Source organism: Nothoprocta perdicaria, unplaced genomic scaffold, assembly GCF_003342845.1.
Source record: "Nothoprocta perdicaria isolate Ctin4 unplaced genomic scaffold, notPer1 scaffold_484, whole genome shotgun sequence".
Classification (NCBI taxonomy): Eukaryota; Metazoa; Chordata; class Aves; order Tinamiformes; family Tinamidae; genus Nothoprocta; species Nothoprocta perdicaria.
In genome coordinates this window covers 39,540-61,471 of record NW_020455737.1, presented here as the reverse complement: position 1 = coordinate 61,471, position 21,932 = coordinate 39,540, and the positions used below count along the sequence as shown (strand labels likewise).

The window sequence follows — 21,932 nt, the reverse complement described above, 5'->3', positions numbered from 1 at the left end:
GGACGGGCCCCGCGCAGCGCCCCGGGCGGGGCCGGGGGTCCGCGGGGCGGGGGCTGGGGCGCACGGGCCCCCGCGCTGCCGCCCCGCGGGCCGCGCCCGCCCGCGCGCTCGGGCTGTGCAAACCAGTAAACAAAGTGCGGGCGCAGGGGGCGGGGGGCGGGCGAAGCTCCGGGCAGGGGCGAGCCCAGCCCCCCGCCCGCCGGCCCGGGGTGGGGGGAGACAGTGAGGGGCCCAAGGCCGTTGCAGAGTGGGGCGCAGGGGGGCGGGGCCTAGCGACCTCCCCCCGCTTACCTTTTAATAAAAAAAAAAAAGAATGTGCTGTGCAAAAGACACTTTGTACAATTCAAACAAAACAAACTCCATGCACATGAACAGGGCTACAGAACAGCCCCCGCCAGGACCCGGCTCCCCGGCACCACCTGGCAGAAACCCAACAGAAACAGGGCTGGAAATAATACTGACGCGCAAAGTCCCCTTTAATAGGCGGGCAGGGAGGATTGTCGCTGGGCCCAGCCACGGCACATGCAGGACGAGCTTCCAAGCGCTGCAGCCGGGGCTTGCGGATGCCCTACGGTGATGGACAGACACGGAGGGGGCAGAGGCAACAAAGCCGCGCTGGCCGCCCAGGAGCCCAGGGCTGCTAAGACGACACTGTGACGGCCGTCAGGGCCCCGTTGCGGGTGTAGTAGAACTTGCTGAAAGCCTCTTCAAGTAAACAGGTGAGTCTGCTCTGGTCAGCCTGCGGAGAACACGGCACTGTGAGGCTGCCACCGTGCAGGACGTGCGATTCCAGTTCCCTCAGCAGGGAGAACAGGATTAGCGGGGGTGAAGAGGCCCCTGGGAACAGGAATGCAGAGCCCTACCCAGCCCCAGCCCCACTCACCTCACTGATGAAGCCAAGCTGGACCAGCTCGGCTGCCAGCTCCTGGATATTGTCATCTGCAACACAGGGAAGGGCGTAAGGCCAAGTGCAAGCGCTGCCCAGCCCAGGGCAAGGGGACAAGGATGGCTACTTACTGGGCTGCAGGTCGCAGCTCAAGTGTCGATTCAACTTGTCTTCCAGTTTCAGCAGCAGCGTCAACTGGAAGCACAGGAGCGCTCGTGAGCGGCCGCAGCCCTGCAGGCAGCGCAGGCCACCGGGGCAGCCCCCAACTCCGTCACAGCAGGAGGCCCGCCCTCCTGAGCCCCATCCCAGAGCACAGGCCACAGCTCCCAACAGGGGCCAGTGGCAGCGCTGGGTGAGGAAGGGCCCCTGGGCGTGGGTGCCCCGTGGGGCCAGCTCGGGACTACCAACCCCGTGGCCCTGACAGGGACGCAGCAGAGCCCAGCCCCCCCCCGACCCCCGCACATGGGAACGTACGTGGTGCTTGACTCCCTCCTCCACCGACTCGATGTTGCACTGCATCAGCACCACCTGTGCAGAGGAAAGGCCCGTGAGCGGGGCCGCGGGGCCGCTCGGCCGCGGTGGGGAGCCCCGCGGCCGCCCCTCACCTTGCGGGTCTCCACCTCGGCCGGCTCCGGAGTTGGGGTTTTCACTGACGGGGGGACGATGGGCGACTTCACGACCACCTGCTGGGGCTGCTGGGGCCGCGGCATCCCAAAAGCCGTGAGCGGGTAGATGCCGTTCCTGTGGAAAAGGGGAGCCCTCGAGTTACCCTCTCCTCAGTCACCCCCCTCTCACACGCAGCAAGGATGCTCATTAGAAGAGCCTCTTACCTTACATCCTCTAGGAACTTGTCCAGCTCCAATGCTGGTGACTGGGAGAAGCTACAAGAAAGAAAACACTGAAGTGAGAAATAGGCTCGTGCAGCGATGCACTTGCGTCTTCTGGGAGGCTGCATTTCACACAGGACACAGCCCGTGTCCGAGACTGGCTGCGCCGGCTCCGGACAYGGGTACAGAGGGGGCAGGCAGCCACAGCGAGATGGGCTCGTGCCTCCTATGCAGCAGCAGCTGCTCCCAGCACTAAGGAGCGAGGGAGCATTTTTTATTATGGCAGAAACAGCTATCACCCCCTGGGGAGCGTTGTTCAATTCAAACAACTATTTGGGAAGCGGATCCTAGTGTGCGACCTGCGGATATCATTAGACTGAATCCAGCGAGGAGAGCGGGCCCTGCGCACTGCAGAGGCAGGAGTTTCTGCAGCACCCCAGAGATGGCACCGCGGTCCAGGCATCTCACCTTGGACAAACTGCAAAACCAACAGCTCAGAATTCAATGCCCTGCCCAAGGGACTCTGTTCTGGGCACTCTTGTTCTCCCTGTAATTCCCTTTACATGTTGTCTGCTGAGTCTTTGTGGCTTCTCAGTGTAATTCCACCAACCGCCTCCTCTGTTGCTGCTCGAGAGGGGTAACAGCCACTGGCCCTCTCTCCTCTGCCATAACTTGTCACGCGCTATTTCCTATTTCTCCTTTCCAAGGAAAGGGTTTCTCCGTGCGGTGAAAACGCTCAGGTCAGTGGTCTGCTCTGCTCCACACCTGCCTGCTCCCGGCTCAGTGGGGATACCCGCTGGGAATGCACCATTTTGTGGCCAGCACTACCCCTTCTCCCCTTACTTGGCACCCCTCGTTGGGGAAGGGCAGCGCTGGAGCAGATGCATCCCTCCCGCGGAGCCACGGCCACCCGACCCCACTGCTGCCCTGCAGAGCCCTCCGCTCGTCAACACTCAAGTGCGGCTGCTCAGCACCCGCTTGACCACAGCTGAGTTCAGACTGGTTGCAACAAGAGTGCTGAGCGTCTCTACCACTGTCTCACAGGTTGTGAGGAATTTCAGGGAGGAGCAGGAGGCTGAAAATGGCACAAATCCTGCCACGTTTGTGACAGCTTCACTGCTCCAGCACAGCAGGTGGAGGCTGCACATGGACCTCAACCCCTCAGACTGCTCTGCAGCCCCTTTTAAAACACAAAAAATCTCTTGCTTCCCATCCTCCAGTACAGTACATTTTAGACAGGATTTTACAATTTTGCCAGGCGTTCAGACGCTGTGGGTTCTGATGAATCATCTGGAAATCAGGTCCTTTCACGTTTGAAGTTATTGCTCTGCTTCCTATTTCACCCTCCAGCACTGAGGTGATCCCTGCTCGGCTGGCAGGTGCCAGGTGACCATTTCCCCAGAGTCTGGGATAACAGAAACTCTTCTCTGCAGCTCTGGCTGTTCACTCTTTGTCCTCCATTTTGAACGTGTAATTAAAAGCCCATCCCAAAGAGAATTCAATACCATCAATTACTGTCTCTAAGAAGAACAGAATGCTAGTTTTTAGAAGATATCTCTGTGGCTCAAACAGCCTCTCRGGTCAGTAATGGCTTCCTCTTTGCCTTCCAGATTTCTTTTGCTCGTCGCCTTGTGCATCCCGGAATACTGGCCTACCCTGGACGCATCCTGCCCCATTTGGGAATGATACCCACAACGTCACAGTCTTTCCAGAAAACCTCCCAGCTAGTCGAGGTGTCAGGATCCGAAACGCAGGATCACTTTGCTTGCTTCTCCTCTGTGTTATGATCGCTTTTCTAAAGAGCCAGTTCAGATGCTGGACTCTCCCACTGCAGTCTCTCCCATTGCATGTAGTAAAGCGAGCTGCTCTTAAGCTCAYGAAATCTTTACCTAATGTGTCAAACTCCGTTTTGGGGAAGGCCCTTGGACCTCTCCTCAAACATTCTGCCACGTTTTGCTGAAGATGTTCACAGTGTGGTACAGCCCAACAGCCCTGCCCTCTGTGCTGGGAGTGTTTCACCTCTCAAATGCCTGGAACCTGTTCACGCAGCATCAGTGCACAGCATTCCTCCACGGCAAAGCTCACTTTTACCAACAGCACTGCCGGCTTCTTCCTCCCCACCCAGTTCTTGGGAAAGGAATGACAGAAGGGGACAGTCCCAGACAGACTGGGGATCCTTCAGTGTTCTCCCCACTGTCCTGGGGTCCCCTCCCAACAAGCTACAGAGTACTCACATCATCTTGATTCCTTCTCTTTCGGGATGGTTAATCTCAGCCAGCACTGCACTCATATCAAGGTTTTTGGTCATTTCCTCTAAGGCGTTTTCAGGAATCATGTCTATTAAAAAAACAAACCAAAACACAAGAGAGAGACTTGAGCTACTGCAGCTCCTTTTCGATGCTAAGGAGAGCAAGCTGCAGGCCCTTGCATCAACTGCAGGTCTATTTTGCACGGCCCCAGCATGCAGAGACCAGCAGGGATGTCTCGCTTCCCAGGATGGAAAGCTGGAGCTTATGGCTGCTCTGCGGGACACAGGGATGCGGTACTCACGCTGATGCCCAACGATACAGTGAGCTGCCAGGAGCTTCAGCGACGGCACCTCAAACAACGCCTGGTGGAAGAGGAGCTCGCGGGCAGTGGGACGCTTGCCGGGGTCCAGTTCCAGACACTTCTGAATGAACTCCTGCAAGGCCAAAACAGCATTGGAGCAGGCTTGGGGMGAGCGGCGTGTGGAGCACCGATCCCGCACTCACCCTCTGCAGCGGGTCCTCCAGCAGCTGGATGGCACTGTTGATGGCCTCCTGGGGCACGTAGGACGATTCTCCGTTACCCTGGATTTCCAGGACTGCCATCTGCAAACACAAAGCGCCTCATCAGCCCACGCTGAAAACCAGCAGCGCCCTGGGCACAGCCCAGGAGACCACGGCCAAGCCTTGCTGTCCAAGCGCACAGGTCCCGGCATTCCAGCTGTTTCACTGGAATGGTTTGTTCCCAGCACCCTAGCAGATCGCAGGTTTCCCAGGCAACCTACGCCAACAGCTCCTCAGAGAGGTGATATCTCTGTTTGGAATCTCATGATCCCCTGGCCATTTGGGTGGGAATTCCCATCCCCTACTGGAGCAGCAGCCGGATCACCTCCAGGATGTGAGCGTGTCTCTCCTAGCTGCAGGAACAAGCAGAGCAGCTCTGGGTGAGCACACGATGTGCGTACACAGGAAGGGCTCTAGCCACACACACACCACTTCCTAGCTAGGGAAGGCTCTCAGCATTCCAGGGAATGTCCACAAGATTCGGCTCAAGCTTTGCTTCCCGAGAGTTGTGTCTCTGCACAGCCCTCTTCCTACTTCCCCCACGGGACGCACAGCAGAGGTTCAGAAGTTTTTATGCTGGCTCCTCCTGACAGCTCATTCCAGGTAACACCCCTCACAGGGCAGTGAACTACACGTTGGGAATTTCAGAAGGAACTGTCTGCTTCCTAGCGARGCAGGCAGGGAGCCCTCGGGCGAGGAGCCTTGGCTCAAGGGCACTGCCCACCCGGCCAACCCGGGCGCAAAGACAGCACAGGGCCCCGCTCCCTCCAACAGCCCCGCGCTCCACACTCACCTCCAGCGCGCACATCCCAAAGGAGTAGATGTCCACGGCGGTGGTGACATTGGCAACTTCTGCAACACAGAAACAAAGCTCTGCTGTCAGTCCATCCCCGCACCCAGCGGCCAGAGCATCCTGACAAGCCATCAGCCTTCCCCTCCTCCTCTGTGGTTCTAAACACAGCGGAGCTGGAGCACTTCAAGAAGCAGCTAACACCCAAACCAAACTGTTAAGGCAAGGCAAGTCTCCCCTGAGCATGCAGCTGGGAACAACACACAAGGATGGCCCAGTGGCACTGGCGAGTCAGGCCAGCAAAACCCGGGCTTGGGGCTGCTGCCACACGTTACCTCCGTACTCCGGGGCAAAGAAGTGCAGGTTCTTCTGCTCCTCCCGACATGTCTTCACGTGGTTGTTAATTGTGTCCGGTGCCACTGGAGAGGAGAGAGGGAAAACCAAAAATAAAAATCAGGAGAAGCAAGGGGAGGTGAGCGCTCGCCGTGCAGCGGTGCTGGGCCCATGCAGGGACACAGCGGTGGGTCAGACCGGCCCTCATCAGCGCCCAGCCCAGCGCCCGGGAGCCCGGCACGTTGTGGCCCAGGCTGTTCCGGAGCAGCCGGAGCCGCRGGCCGCCCGCGAGGGGCAGGGGCAGCTCCTGTGGGCAGGGCCTGGAGCCAGAGCGGCCCGGGACGAGGCGGAGCAGAGCGGCCTCGCTCAGCGGGAGGGCCAGCCGGCCCCGCAGAGCCTGTCCTCGGCTCCGGGAGCCGCGCGGAGGGCCTGTCTCCATCCYTGTCCCCAGTGCAAGCTCTGGCCAGTAATGCCCCGCCACACCTGCCTCCTGCCACCGCAGAGCCCTTTGCAGAGGCCAAGCATGAGCGCCAGCCGGGACAGACGCCCAGGGCGGCAGGGGCCGTGCAGGCAGGTCCCGGCCAAAGCTTGGCTGCGCCCCTGGGGCAGCTCCTGCTGTGCCAGGCCCGGCTCCCGCGCGTCACCCTCCCTAGCAGCCGGCCCCGCAGCTGCACGGCACCTCCTGGGACACGCCAGACTCCAGGTGTGTTTATCCAGGTGCCCCTTTGTTGGACAGGACACACCAAGGGGCATTCCCAGCTCCACAGGGAGCTGGAACGAGCGGCCTGCCTTGGGGAAGGGTTGTCTGGGCTCCACTCAGACACAATGGATCTTCCTTAGCCAMACAAGTAGGACACACATCACATCACATCATATACATTCCTCCTAACATTGGAAACACAGCTTGCTCCTCTGGCCTTCATCCACCTTCTCAAAACACTGCTCACGGGCAGCTTGCTCCTTTCTGTTCCGCTCTACCGTGGTCCTTCATCAAGACTACTTTATTACCTGTTCGCTGATACCACCAGGTCCTCTCAGATCCACCACACTAAGCAAACTGTGCCAAATTCTCCCTCTTGCTCGTAGTGTTAGCTCCCCATTTAGTTTAGAGTTTAGTGTTAGCACTGTAAAGGTGTCCCCAGGACAGGTTTAGAMGTGGCCTGCCCAGGCCCAGTCACAGCAGCGGCCTGTGCTGCAGTCTCGGTCTCAGCACCCCTTACCCTCCCATGAGAGCAACGCAGGTGAGTCATGTCGCTCCCACGATGAGCCAGCCTGGGCCGGATCCTCCCCTCGTCCCAGCTGAGGAGCTCCGGACTTTCACAGCGCTCTATTTCCCACCACTGAATTAGGTCACACTGTGGTTATTCCAGTCCTTCTACATCCTCCTTTGCTCCTGGCCACCTCAACACCACGTGCTCCCTGTTTCCATTAACAGCACTGGAATCAATGGTCCCCCTTTGGTGGGGACCTCCTTGCTGACCAGCAGCCACCCCCGTGCTCCTCAGGCCAGTGCTCCCTCTGCRCACACGGCCAGCGATGCCGGTCGTCTCCAGCACTGCAGCTTCTTTCTTTGGGCCTCCTAAAGAGCGTCCCAAAGGTTCAACCTAGGGTCCTCATAACTTGCTTCTGTCTGGGCTCAATTAAGAGCGATATCTAGCTTTAGAAGCCCACTGCTGACATGCAGAGGCCTAGTCTATCAGTGGCTACTAAGAGAGAAGGGCTAAGCCAGGACTTCTGCAGAACTACTACTGTTCACCCTCTCCTCTCTGCTGTTTTGGCTGAGGAATCAAGATGGGGTAAACAGCACTGCCTTCCTTCTACCTTCCCACCCCCTTGCACTCAAGAGCACTGTACAAACTACTTAGTAACACGTTGTTCATGTTTTGGATATGCTGCAATCACAGAACAGAATCACAGCACAGTAGAGCATGGAAGGGACTTCTAGAGATCCAGTCTAGCCACCCTACTCAAACAGGGTCTTTCTTTTCTCGACTGTTTCAGATGGCCCCATATTGACTTTTCAGCCTTCCTGGGGCCTGGACTATAACTCAGTCTCAAGATCAGCCTGATGTGTTTCATCTAACATGTTCTCTGTACAATACGTCTCTMTTTTCCACAGTTTCTGTAAAACAGGTTATTTAAGACTTTTTAGGAAGACTTTTTGTTCTAAAGTGAAAATAAAAATCATGGAATAGCACACTTTTGTGCAGTGGGCACACATGCACAATAGCACACATGAAATACGAAGTAGGCGTTGGGGGACAGGGGGTGCTCTGATGACCTCAACATCCATTGCACCCACGACAGCCTCTGACTACAGGGACCCGACTCAACATCCCGGCTGTACTATTAACTTTGATGGGGTTTTATGTGTGTGTTTCTCTCCACCACCCGCTCCTCCCCTCTGTATTTCTCATCAGTGCAAGGGATAAGAGCAGGTGGGAATCCTCTTCAAATCAACCTTGAATGACGCAGCTCTGTGCAGTGAGCGCTCTGGGAAGCACCACGCCGAGACCTCGCGTGTTGCGGAGCTGCTCTCGGGGAAGCACCAGACCCRGGAAGGCTGCAGGTACCAGGGCCACCCTGGGACCAGGAGTCAGGAGGGATCAGGGACTCAGCAGGTCCCACCTCCTGTTGGACCAGGGTTCTCACGGAGGGTCCCCCCAGGGCACCACATTTGCTAAATGCACAACAGCTTCTGCCCAGCAGAGTCGTGCTCCACATCACGATTTCATTTGCTTCATTTTCTGAGAGGTCTTTAGAAGACTTAACAGAGCCCCTCCGAGGTGCCTGTTGAATGGCAGTAGCTATTCCCCATGCCCCATTCCAACCTTTGCTCCCGAGCTCCTTTAAGAAAGGGAAAGAGGGAGACCAGTCACTAACGAGGCTATACCCACGTTGACCTCAGCCAGCGGCGCGATGCAGACACTCCCACAGCGCAAGTTACAGCACAGTCCTAGTCCAGTGCTGTACTGATAATGACTCTGCACCGTTCCGGGGTTTCTGAGGGTGCATGGGGGCTTATCTGCTCTGCCAGGATCCTGGTGACACTCTGCAACAGACCGGCTGGCACCAGCAGCTCCATGAAGAGCTGCGCTTGCCCTGCACAGGGGAACATCCTGCTCAGACACACGAGCAGCAGGTCTGTACTCGCCGTCACAGGTTACCCAGGGACCTGTCCTCTCTGATGCCTTGTCCTTGTGTCTCCAAGCTCGCAGCATCCCACCGAGCTCCTCCGTGGGTCCTTGCTGCAGGGACCAGGGTCTGCCACGCTTGAGAGTGTTCTTCCATTCCAGGAGTTTGCATCACAGCTCCCATGTGGCTTGGCCCTGTCACACGCATACACTTGCTCTACTACTGCGAGGCTAAACCAGTAGAATAAGAGCAAAGGCTTAAAGATTACCAGAGCCTTCTCCAAATGCCTTACAGAGCTAAGCAGAGATGGGCTTTTGGGACACTCATCTGTCCGTTAATTACTGACACGTCAAGACATACCTACAGCAATGAGACTAGGGTCTGGCATTGACACTGCCAGCCCAGGCAGAAGCACATGGTGAGGACCTGGGGTGTGTACAATGACACCAGGAAATTGTTTAACCAGACAAACACAGGAGATGATGAACCTCGGGATGGCTCTTAATACAGTGCAGGATCAGGTGCAGGAAAGTCACAGAATTACAGAATGATTCAGGTTGGAAGGGACCTCTGGAGATCATGTAGGACAACCCCCTATATGAGCATGGTCMCCTTGAGGACATTGCACGAGATCACGTCCCCAGTAGTGAAGGCTGGAAGGGCAGACTGCTAGAAGGCTACAAGGGCACCATTCACAATGAATGCGCCTCTCAGACACAGAGAAGGGGAGGACAGCACGGGGCAGTCTACAAAAAGACAGAGTGCTACAGGACTGAACTAGCAGGGGGAAGGTGGGTTTTGGAGAAGGCTTCAGTCAAATCTGGCACCCACGCAAGGCAGACGATAGGCAGGGGCGTGAAGCAAAGCAGAAGGGAAGGCAAGCAACTTGCCTTTGGCAAACAAGCTGACAATAAAAGCATTAAAAAAGGAAGATAAGTATTATTTACAGGAGCACACGGAGCTTGCTTAGACCTCTCAAACTCTCAAGGACGTGCTACTGCAAAGAGATCTCAGCAGAGTAAATAGAGAGCTTATCTAAAAGCTAGTCAGTCATTAGGAGCATCAACTAAGAACTTCGTTGGTGGTGTTACCTTCCCAACTGCCACCAATGGCAAATTTTAGAAGAGATGTTTAATGACATGGACTTGCAGTGTTAAACACTACGTGCTGCAGAAGACATTTTCCCCTCGTCATGAACCCAGTTGTCACCTACCTCTGCTGTGCACTCACCACTTCTCCTTCAAACAGGCAAGCCAATGTGTTCAGCATCCTCCCTTTGCACTCAAATAACCCAGGGTTAAAGCAGCCACTGAGGGGACCTCTCACAAATGCCAGTGCATCCTCTGAAACAGGACCACGTTATCCCACTCTTCCAGTAAAGAGAAAAGTGGAAGTGCATTGAGCTCCAGATCCCAGCGGGTTTAGAAGGCAGAGGAAGAGGGATGAGAGCCAACAAGTGGCCTTAAGGTCCACCTCAGGCTGGTCAGTATTCCAGCAGCTGGTGACCAAGAACTGTCCCAGTTTTGCTGCTCTGCTCCACCACAACTATGACCTGACTGCGAGACCGCTTGGTCGTGACTCCCCAGGGACGGCCATAGAGCCACAATACACTTTATGCCATTACTATAAACATCACCACGCTCACACTCAAACGTTCCAGACAAACCTTTCACCACTACGGAAGTTAAGCCCTTTGGTTACATTCTGGCTGCACCAAACCAAGGTACCTCACAATTCATTTCATTTGCACGCCGACGTGATGTGTGCATTTTCATTAGGGGGAACACAGCCTAGAGAATAAGCAATTAGGAAGCTGTAAAACTGAAGCTCACGGCCAAAAACATGAAATGAAAAAGAAAATGCAGTTGCAGATACAAACCGAGCAGAGTTTAAGCAACATACAGCCCTGCAGATCCAGGAGTTTAAAACTAATTATTTGCATTTTACTCTAGACCCCCAACTACTTATATCTGTGTTTATCCTGTCACATCCACTGGCCCTGCATCTGAACAGCCCAACAGCTGCCTAAACAATCTCAGAGCAAAGGCAGAGGCCGCAGCACTTGCCTCGGGGAGCCGAGAGCACACACGGAATAGCGGAGCTCGAGAGGCAGCCTCCCCACACCAATTAACACACGGGCATATAAACTGGCAGTGAAAGGAAAGGGCAGAAGCACCATGCTCTGACAAACCTTCTGTGCAGGAACAGATGACACTTACACGTTCAATACCTCATTCCTAGTTTAACTGACGCGTTCCTGCCTGGGCACAAGACAACCCTTCCTCACTGCGACAGCGGCTAAACGCTGCAGCAGGATGCCCAGGGATGCTGCGGGGTCTCCATCCCCGGAGATATTCCAAACCTCCAGGAACGGTCCTGGGCACTTGGCTCCCACTGGCCCTGCTGGAGCAGGGGGTTGGACCAGATCGTCTCTGGAGTCCCTGCCAACCTCAACTACACTGCGTTTGAGCGTGTTCATAACAGAGGCAGAACACAAGCACAGCCACAAGAACAGGTACACGGCACCTATGAGGTAAGTATTTATAAAAATTTATAAGTATTTATATTTATTAAACAACCAAGGGCAGCTAACAGAAGCAAGATTGCTATTCTTGCTTAATTCATCTACAATGGAAATAGCAGGGATCTACTTAACTATAGTAGACCCACATAACTGCACAAGAATTATCTGGAATCAGAAAAAAAAAACACAAAAAGAAATTCACCGAATTGCTATGGACCAACCTACTCTGGGGGAATCTACTGACACATCCAGAAGACAGATGCACACTGAAAAGGAGACTCCCTGAATGGGTCATTACTAGAATTGTTTTATGTTCTGAATAGCCCTGTACATTAAGTTCAACTCTAAATTTCATGTTCCTGTGATGAGCATTGTTTTTACAACGCAGTGAAGCTGCACAACCAAACAATATTAGAAGACTTAAATAGGTAAATAAAAGCACATCCCCTAAATGTAGAAGATGGAATCAAAACACAACTCGTCTCACATGCCTTTCGGCCCTAATCATACAGAATTCCATTAAAAACCATTAACCACCCACCCCAAACTGTTTGCATCCAGTTTGCTCAAGAGTTCTGCAAGAAGAGACCTCCTGTGAAGAGCCTTCATTTCACAGCAGGCTCCTCCATCAGGGAGTCTCCAAGACAGCACAAAGCGAGGCAGGACAAAGAGAGAACACTTTCCCATAGAGCAACGTATTTGAGGAGCAGCACGGGGTACGCACGTGGCTTTGGCCTTCTGCATCATTCCAGGCACAAGTCCCACTCAAAACTACTCATCTATCAGGTTCCATTCCCAGAAGTATCTGGAGCAGACACAAAGCTTTGCCCTCTGCTAGCAAAGTCTGCCTTGGTTTGGCCAAGCTTTTAAACACTGAAAATATTTGGTTCTGTCGGTAACGTGCTTGACTGCACATAAAACTGAACGGCTAGAAGCTAAAAGTACACAGGATCAAATAAAATATTTTTAAACCCTTTCCTACTTTTGTGGTAGATTTTTTTATGTCCAGTTTTAAATGTTCAATATTTTTGTTTCAAACTCACTTGACCTAGTTCAAGGAGAAAAAACAAGCCAGATCTAAGATATCCTAATGAACCCCACACGATTTCTGCATCACCTAGGAAGTGTCTCAGATATCTCTGCCCACATAATCTATCACCTGTGAAGTGTCTCAGGTATCTCTGAAATATTTGAAAACATCATGACAAGTCTTTAAACACCAGGTGACAAAATAGAAAGCATGAAGAAATGAATAAAATAAGACTAGTTATGAAAAGCTGTCAGTCACAGCCTCACTAGCTCAAGGGAGCTCGTTGGGAAGTGCTCTCAAACCCCAAGTCACTTCTGAAGAGGCAGAGATTTCACAGCCTGCCAGCTCATCTCCACAGACACAGCGATGGCCCAACACAGCTAAACCCAGTCCTAGGACTCCGCTGAGCACGCTCAGGATTCCAAGGTTACCTGACGCTGCCTAAGCACAGAGCAGGCAGGAATTCCATTTCTCAGGCCTGGAGGCCCTGGCTGACAGCCTCTTCTTGCCTTACTGGAGCGGCAGCTTCGTGCTCTAGACCGGTTTGCTCCGTTCCAGTACGGCGCGGTGCCTTCAGTGCCGAGAAACAGCCGTGCCGGCTGGCGCCGCTCGAGTACAAGCAGCGGCCGCCTGACGCCGAGGCTCTGGTGTTGCGGGCACAGCCCTGAGGCCACGGGGCTCCCCGGAGCACCGGCCCAAACGGGCCGCACGTGCCAGGCCCCCATGCCCGGTGCCGCCGCGTGCTGTGGCTGCGCGGGCGCCCAGACACCTCCTGCTCCCGGCACCACTGCCACCCGACCGCTGGCGGCTCCCGAGCGGCAGGGCTGAAACAGTGTCCGACCATGGGGAACAACCCTCATGGGTAATAAATACGTACATGAGCGCCCAAGGTTTCCCCAAAACGGAGCTTTGGGTGGAGAACAACAACAAGCCCAGCTTCACAACCAGGGGCTTTGGGGGGAGGAGATCTTTCTGGCCATCAGGAGCAGGACAGATTTCACCGAAACATTCATCTTAGAAAGAAAACGTCTAAGGAGTTAAAACTACAAGCAAGCAGTTGGATATCTAAGCACAAAGCAAAGACTATTCCAGATCTGGTGTTCAGCCAAGTCTAGCAGAACAGTAGCAGGGAAGAGTCTAAACGTACATGGACGTTCACTTGGGAACAGCTCGGAGCGATGCACCTGATGGCTCGACATGCAGAAGCCGGCATGCACTAGGGTCCATGGAGCAGCACACTGAGCACGAGGAGAGGGGGAACTAACAGCCGGGACTCCAAGACGGGCAGCGCTCCCTCTCTGTAAGGCTCTGGCTGCGCGCAAGGCAGCCGATCGCATCCGGCAAGGACAGGCGTCCCAGGCCGAAGGGTTTGACACCAGCCTTATAGCAAGGGAACGCTGTATCATTAGAGTGTGCATGTGTGTAGCAAGGCACGTGTGTGTATATATATATAAAACGTACATTACATATATACACATTATATATATACATTTAAAATATATATATATATACACATATAGCAGTACAGTCACACCACAGGAGTGGAGAAGTTTGCTCACCATTAGCAAAAATCCTATGAAAGACTGTTGGTAACAGAGCAGCCCGTAAGCGGAAAGTAAAACAAGACAGAAGTCAATGAGTTGATGAAACAGCAAGCACTTCATATTGTTACAGACTGCTGGGCAGAGAGCAACGCCGACAAGCCTGGGTGCCCAGCCCTGCCTCCAAGCGCCTCTAAGCCGGCCTAACTGAGAAACATCAGCACTTCTGCCCGGGAAGCGGCCCCTGACCCGGAAGAGGCCACAGGAAACTGAGGCCAAAAGCTGCTGCAAATCCTGCTATTTCTGCGGGTTCTCTACAGCCCATTTCCACCCCACCTCAGCAGACACTGACCTCCAACATCCCAGCAGCTTGGATCTTTGCAGCAGCAACTGTGCTTACATGCCTGGCTGCATGGTTTAATATTAGAGCTAAGACCAGGTAAGGCCAGGTCGGCTGGCACCCAGGATTCAACTGCAGCAGCCAGGTCTCCTACCACCCTTGCAGGTGCCGTATGATCAGGAAACAGGAAAGCATTTCCAGGCCAATGCCTGCCGCTCTCTGGAAATATTCCAGCATAACACTGGGCTCCCACCCACCTGGAGGACACGTCACTCAGCTACTAAAGCTCTAGCTGGGCAAGCAATAAGGAGTGGCACCTTCTATACACCTTTACATTTAATCCACGGTCAGAGCTCATGGGGTACCTAAAGCCATTAAGAGCTGTTATAACTGTTTTTGTTGCTTTTATTCTAATCCACCACCTCTTTCCATCCGTGTTTGGTCCTCACATCCCCAGTGTGAATTACAGGAAATGTCTCACGGCAGCACTGAAGAGCAGCAAGGAGCAACTCCCTGCTGTGCTTCACGGAGACCGAACACCTTACCCGAACGCTGCTCTTCCTTGGCACTCGGAGCAGCTGTCCCAGTGAACGTCACCTTGCCGCTCGCTCCCTTCACAGCCCACTCGCTCAACGGAACAGGCAGGCACAGACCCAGACACCCGCCTCCCACCCCGYAATGAGGGCAGCAAAGCATCCAGCTCCAGGAGAAAGTTCCCTTTCAGATTCCAGGACCAGTCCCAGGGAAATCAGCTTTCAGCACAGAGGACTCACTTGCCCTCGTGACAGAGAAATGGGTGCTAAGAACTTGCAGAAGAACTTGCAGAGAAACAGAGCTGAATTCTCACAGCAAATACCTTAATGTGAGCACAACTCCATGGGAATGGAATATTCCCATCTCCTAGGCACCAAGAGCAAGTCTAGAAGTTGCAGGTGTCTTTCCTATTCCCACAAACTCCCCAAAGCTCCCTCCCATTTGATTCTCTTTAAATCTATTAACCATCTACTTTATGCAGCAAAGAAAAAGTTGGAAAAAAGAATGGATTAAGACTGACTTCCACGCTGCTCAGCAGTATGAGACATCCTCCCTCCTCACTCCTTTTCTTCCAGATGACCTTCCRCACCTAACAGTTCCTTCCACATCCCAGCTGCGTATCACTTCCAACTCTCCCCCAAACCCAGTGCAACACTAACAGCCTTACTACTCAATTAATCTTTTTACTCCGCAGTGCACAAACGTCCCTGGAAAAGACAAAGGACTATTCCAGAACTGCACATGGAGCAAAGAAACAAGGGAGGAGTCTTGCTAGTGGTTCCACAAGCAAGTGAAGAGGCGGCAGGAGGCGCTGGACAGGCTGCCCCACGTCCATCGGGTGCCGCAGGAGCCCGTGGCCGTGCGGGCGAGCAGGGACGCGCACTCGGACGCGCTGCTCTTCACTGCCTCCTCCAGCAGGGAGGTGCTGTGGTCTCCTTCCCCCTGTTTCTGCCTCGCATGCTGTGTGTATCCGCCTTGCTTGGACCAGGGAAGAGAGCAGCTTTCTAGAGCCTGATCYTGAATGGTACTGGAAACAGACAGACCTGATCATGGCGTGCGCAATCACTGCTCCACTTAAATCCACTGGAATTACTGCCTACTCCTTTTAAATACACGTGGAAGAATTTTCAGATGTCTGCCACCTCTGAAAACCAGCTACATAGAGCAATAAACCCAAATCCAACATTTCCAGTGACCTGGGCGTGACTCCCTAGGACCAAACACGAAAACAGCCTGCTTCTTGCACAGTCAGCAGCACTGGAGAATCTCAAGCCAGGGCACAGGCAGCAATTCCGATGACAAAGCTCTGTCTCTCCCAGCCGGGTCGGCACTACAGGAACAGAGATGCACCCTGCAATGCTGGCACAGCACTAGCCCCATCCTGGGCCGCAGCCGGAGCTGTGCAGCTCGGAGAACTTCCAATGGCTCCGCTTGTACCCTCTTCCTTTTTCCTCAAGCAGTGATCAGGATCTCCCAGTCGCTTCACTTCTGAATACGAGGCGAGCAAGGCAGTATAAAAGTGAAGCGGGAGAAACTCTGCCCAGGAGCAACCAGGATTAAGCAATCAGGATTAACTCCTGCACACTGGTGCTCCTGAGCATGTCCTCTTCAGGACTAAGAGTCTTGCTGAGGATACAGCTGCTGGAGTGCACAGACAGTCAGTACTCTCTGCAAGAAGCAGTCTGATCACCTCCGCTCCTTACAGCATGATGAAGAGGGGCAAAGCTCTAATGAAGAGGTGTAGGCAAACAAAGAACTATGTTAAGGCAGCTGCTTATGAGCCAGAACCAGCGAGGAACCACCCTTCTTTGAGACAGGCTTAGAATGACAGGCCGAGCGCTCCCACGAACACCCTCTTTGCCCATACACCGACCTGGCCTCTCCTTCCAGGCCTCAACCCTGGCGACAAAGGCAGGAATGGATTCTTTTTTGCAAGGAGAGTCTTAGCTACCAGTCCAAAAAACCACAGCAGTCTAATATGTTTAAACTGAACTAGAAAGGCAAGGGGCTCCTATGCACTCGTCCAGTGGGATGCACAGCACTTCCCACAAGTGGCCCCAACTAAAGGCCCTTGGGCCAGCTGTGTTGGCCAGCAGAGAGGGATCAGAGGGATGCAGCTCTTGGACATCCTCCCATCAGGACCAACTCAAAGCTGATAAAGTGAGCCCTGGGATGCAGCAACCCGTACAAAGGGCAGCAAGTTCAGACACATGCAGAGCTCTGCATTCCTCCTGCCTCACACAGGCAGAAATAAGAGTCTTTTATAGATAAGAGACCCTGCCCCAGGATGAAGAGACAGCACAAGAGCTCTCTGGTGGCAGGAAAGCCACAGAGGTCTGTGGYTTATGAAGAATAATTATTTTTAGATGACAGATAAAGCTTGGCATTCTTTCCCATGTCAGCATCAAGCCAGGCACTCATGTACAGAAGAGCCTACAGGTCAGCATGGACGTGCTCCTCTTGTTTGAGGGTCCCTGCAGCAGCCAGAAAGCTGGTAGCAAAGCTGCAGGTGGAAGGGGAAGCCGAGTGCCAGATAATACATCCTGATTGCAGATAGATTTGGAGAGGCRTAAGAACAGAAACAGAGGAAACAAAAGCAGAGAGCATCCAAGGATGCACCACTAGAAAAATCCTCTCCTGTTTATGGAACAAGTGTTTCAGCACAGGTGGCTGCCTGCACAGGGCAACAGGTTGAGGTCCAAGTGAATGTGAGTGGTGCTGGATGGGAGTCACAGAGGCAGCAGTCACAGTTACAGGCAGCATGCAGGTCACCTCAGTGGACACCACTATCCAGACAGCTCTCAAACCTCCTCACATCTGCAGAGCTAACTCCATGTGTATGGAGCTGCAAGACTGCTTGTGAGGAAAAGGCAGAGCGATGAATCCAAGGACAGGGTGCGTATGAAACCAGAAAGCTTCAGCACCATTTCTCCGATCAATCATTTTAGAACAAAAGCTGAGAAAGGAGTTAAAGGGGATCTAGTGTAGCAGGAACAATCCCTTCTGTGCCTGAAGGTGGTCCAACCAACAGTGAATTCTTCTGCCAAGCTCTAGTGCAACTGATATGGTGCTGGAGGGATACATGTACATTCATGCCTATCATGCCAGAGAGCCTAGGAAGAAATGAGCAGTTCCATCCTGGCTAAGCATTTCTTTCCCCCAGGCAAGGGTCAGGTGTGCCCAGCCTTACCTGATCCAATTTTGATCAGTCCGTTGTGCTGAATGAAGATCGTGTCACAGGTCAGGTTGCCATGGATGATTGGAGGATCACAGGAGTGGAGGTAGCTGGAGATGGAGAACAGAGCCCTGGTAAGGACAGTGCCCAGGGCAGGCAGGACACCCTCCCTCCACATCACAGAAACATCAGGAGGGAGCAGGAGGGCCAAGGTTGTGCACCAGGGATACACCACAGCGGGGGAATGAAGTGACCAACCGGTACCCTGGGCAGCACTGAGGACAACCAAGCAGCCGCCCTCCAGAACTCGGGAGAAAAGAAGCCTTCTCTGGCCAACCATCAGGAAACCCAGAGCGCCAGGGGAAAAAGGAAGGACTTCATCTGCCCCGATACTGGAGAGACACTGCCAGGAGGATGCTGAAAGTCCTCGAACATTACAGCAAAGAACTCAGAGCCTTACTCTGCCTCCGCTGTACAGCATCAAAAGGCATTAATGTCTTCTCATGTTTGCCATTTGCATGAGTAAATCTTTTCAGTGCTGCGGTCCCAGGTACATTTGAGACAGCTGTTTTTACACCCCGCTCTGCTTGGTTTTATATTAGCAGCCAGCACAAATACAGACTGTCAACCCCAACAGGCTTGTTGGAACCCTAACTAAGCCTGGACAGCTCTATTTAGTAACACGGGAACATTTTTCTTCCACAGAATGGGAATCTTGCTCTGATGTCTGGCTTGTTTTCCCAAGACTGATATCAACTACACACTAACTCTGTCTGAGATTTAGAATAGACTTAAACAGTCAACTTAATCCTACTTTGCTGGGTGCACTAAGACACCTGCACATCATCTATATCAAGAGATATCCAGCCCCACAGCTTCTGCATGCCACGCAGAATACCATGCAGGCATTGGTATTTTCCTAGCTCCATGTATACCACTAATACCACCACACTACAACTATGAGTGGGGCACATGCTGCAAGGCTGCAGCCAGCAAAGGTCAAGAAAACTTCCTCACTCCACTCGCCCAGAACTTGGCTTGAAACTTCTTCCAAGTTCCACAGGCACAAGTCTTCTCAGCCATGGTTAGTCAAGTTATAATGCTGGATACGGTGATGCCAGAGCATGCTCGCTAATACCCAACTCACATCCTCATTACGGTCTAAGTGACCACTGGGACCCTCTTAGAGTCCTTCAGGGTTGTTTAACTGGAGAGCGTGCGGTTGGTGCAGACTACAGCAATAGGCTGCAGACTACACCACTGGGGCAGGAAACGGGCTGTGCGAGTGACAGTCCCATCAGGTTCCACTCCACAAGGCTTGCCCACGAGCAGCAGCACGTGTTCACAGCTGTGAGCGCTCCACAGCATGGAGACAGGCACAGGGAGCACAGCTAGACCCCAACACCTGTACCTCACGTACCTGAGAGCAGAGAGGATCTGGGTACACCAGCGCTTCCAGGCCTACAGACAAGAGCAAGGATCAGAAAAAGGAGTCATGGGAGAAGAACCAAACCACAGCCCACTCACGGGAAGGAACATACCCTCCACTGGGTGTTGCCTGGCCTCTCTCACCTCCAGCACCAGAGTGTAGGAAGGTGAGGACCCATGGGATCAACACTGCCGTGCTCGAGTCAGTTTGCACACACTTGTGTAAATCAAGAAACACACCTTCCCTCCCAACTTGTGCTATGCACAGACCCCTTCCATCTTCCCATGTGCACACACAGAATGGGACATGCCCATCGCACCACACACCAGAAGCTGCACAGGACCAGAAAGCCAGGCAAGCAGATCGAGCAGCTGCCCCAAACAGCTCATAAGGAGCTCCCCTCATAAGGGGTGTCCCAGAGGCTGATGGGCCCGAATCAGCTGTGTAYGAAACAGAAGTTACCTTTTCATTCATAGTCTTGTGGTTTTTCTTTGTCTTCTTCAGGAACTGTTTCAAGCTCCCCGAGGACATATATTCAGTGATGAAGATCACCTGTGGTGGCAGTGAGACATCACCCTCTGCTCCACTAGTTACGCACAGGATACAGACAGCACGAAAGTCCAAAGGGCCGTTCACTTCACTTACCCTGGCCTTATTCTCCTTTACATCCGCCCAGTATTTGTGAAATTTCACAATGTTCAAATGTTCCAGCTGAATTAAGTTGTCAAACACTGCTTTAACTTTCTCCTGTAACATCAGAAAGACAAAGACAGAGCTACACCAACCTTCCCCAGGCCACAGCTTACTTTCTCTTGGGTCAGGGCACCCACGTACAACACGATACAAGTCAAGCCGCTGTGCCAAGAACAGCACCCGATTCCGTCACATCCTGCATCCCAACTTAGCACTGCTCAGTCACAAGGAGAAAGCAACACAAGAGCTCATGGAAATAGCAGAGCAAGGGCTTTTTATCACGTTTTCTGCAGAGGTCGGGCTCAAGTTGCATTTCCTACATCTCAGCAGCACAGCACTCCTGTCAGGCAAGTTGTGAGTCCGGACAATAACCCACAGGAGAGGGCTTGGACACCTGTAAATCCTGCTCTGGCCCAAGACCCTCCGCTTACCTCTTGAAGCTTAAAGTTCTTCCGTTCAGAGAACTGAACCTCATTCCAAACAACTTCCACACCTTCCTCCGTGTCCATGGCCAAGTAGGCATTATCGATGCCTGGGACATTGCGCTGATTCACCTGGAAACAGAGGTAAGATCCAGTCAGCAAGACACGATTGGTTTTATGCTGATCACATTTTATGTGCCATTCACTTGACTATTATGAACTTTTAAAGAAATGCACATTCCCAAACTAGATTGTCCACACGTCCCAGGCTACACTGTCCGCATCTATTTCAAGAAGCGGGCACAACCACAGGGGAATCACTGCAGGACACACCACGAGAGCTGAGGCAAAGCTCCGTCGCACAAACCCCACCTCGTAATAAAAGCTGCCTTTTGGCTTTTATACAGCAGATCTGCTTTTTTTTTTTATTATTTTTTTTAAATCATAATTACAGTTCATTTTACCATAGGAACTCCTAAACAAACCAAAGAGATGCAAAAAATGTTCAGAAACTTGGACATAACTTTCTGTGGGAACCTGCAGAAATGTGCTGATAAACATGAGAGAAAGGAAATCAAACCAAGCACAGAGAAACAAAGCCAAAACTGCAAGTGTTTTGGGATTGGACTGCACAATTTAAACTGCTATAACAGCTTCTCAAGTCAATCAATTCAAGAGTCAGTCCAGCACAAGCACAGCCACCCCTACAACAACAACCACCGCACACGTGTGTACACAACACCCGCCGCCCGAGAGAGCGGAAGGGGCCCGGCCACAAGGAGCTTAACAGGTGAAACCTGGAATGAAGATGCCAGGGCAGCGCAGGCCCTTCAGCGCCAGGAAAGCTGGGCAGGGCTAGGACGAGCCCCACTCCTAGCAGCATGCAGCGACGTTCATGGTTCTGCATCCACAGCACCCTCTGCAACACCTTTCCGTGCCATTTCAGAGGCCCAAGTCATCGTCCCGGCTGAAGTTCCACTGTACTGGCAATATGCTGTGATTTGAGGGCATTTCTACCTCAAAGCATACACTGAGAGCAGAGAAGACAGTGGGCAGGATTTACTTGCTTAATTATAAATCGCCAAATATAACAAAGCCCCATCCCTGGCCACCCACGCAGAGTCCCTTCACTTGGATCAGAGCCACCCGCTCAGGGAGCAGGGCCTGGTCACCAGACAGGAGGCGGGTGGGGGCTCCACAAGGATGGGGCCAGACTCCTGCCAGCGAAGGACAGTGCCAGGACAGGAGGCACCAGGCACGAAGCGCAGCCCAGTGAACACGACAGGAGCCCTCTTGGTCATGGGGAGCTGCAGCCCAGAACACCACCGGGAACACRAGGGGAGCCCTCTTGGTCATGGGGAGCTGCAGCCCAGGAAGCTCCCCCCGAACACAAGGGGAGTCCTCTTGGTCATAGAATCATAGAATCATAGAATGCCCAAGGTTGGAAGGGACCTCAGAGGTCA

General features: G+C 53.2%; 1 protein-coding gene across 1 annotated transcript in view; it reads right to left on the bottom strand.

The window, feature by feature from the left end:
- Nucleotides 1-196: 196 nt before the first annotated feature.
- The window catches only part of NRBP1 (nuclear receptor binding protein 1), a 31,961-nt gene continuing 10,225 nt past the window's right edge, over nt 197-21,932 (bottom strand). The window contains exons 2-17 of the mRNA XM_026047240.1: nt 20,479-20,601; nt 20,000-20,101; nt 19,817-19,906; nt 19,346-19,386; nt 17,941-18,035; nt 5,649-5,732; nt 5,317-5,375; nt 4,467-4,565; nt 4,264-4,396; nt 3,948-4,050; nt 1,717-1,767; nt 1,492-1,627; nt 1,361-1,414; nt 1,018-1,081; nt 884-939; nt 197-739 (exon numbers count right to left, since the gene is read on the bottom strand). Of these exons, the coding sequence (XP_025903025.1) occupies nt 641-739; nt 884-939; nt 1,018-1,081; nt 1,361-1,414; nt 1,492-1,627; nt 1,717-1,767; nt 3,948-4,050; nt 4,264-4,396; nt 4,467-4,565; nt 5,317-5,375; nt 5,649-5,732; nt 17,941-18,035; nt 19,346-19,386; nt 19,817-19,906; nt 20,000-20,101; nt 20,479-20,601 (1,389 nt within the window). The 3' untranslated portion in view covers nt 197-640. The remainder of the gene's footprint in view (nt 740-883; nt 940-1,017; nt 1,082-1,360; nt 1,415-1,491; nt 1,628-1,716; nt 1,768-3,947; nt 4,051-4,263; nt 4,397-4,466; nt 4,566-5,316; nt 5,376-5,648; nt 5,733-17,940; nt 18,036-19,345; nt 19,387-19,816; nt 19,907-19,999; nt 20,102-20,478; nt 20,602-21,932) is intronic.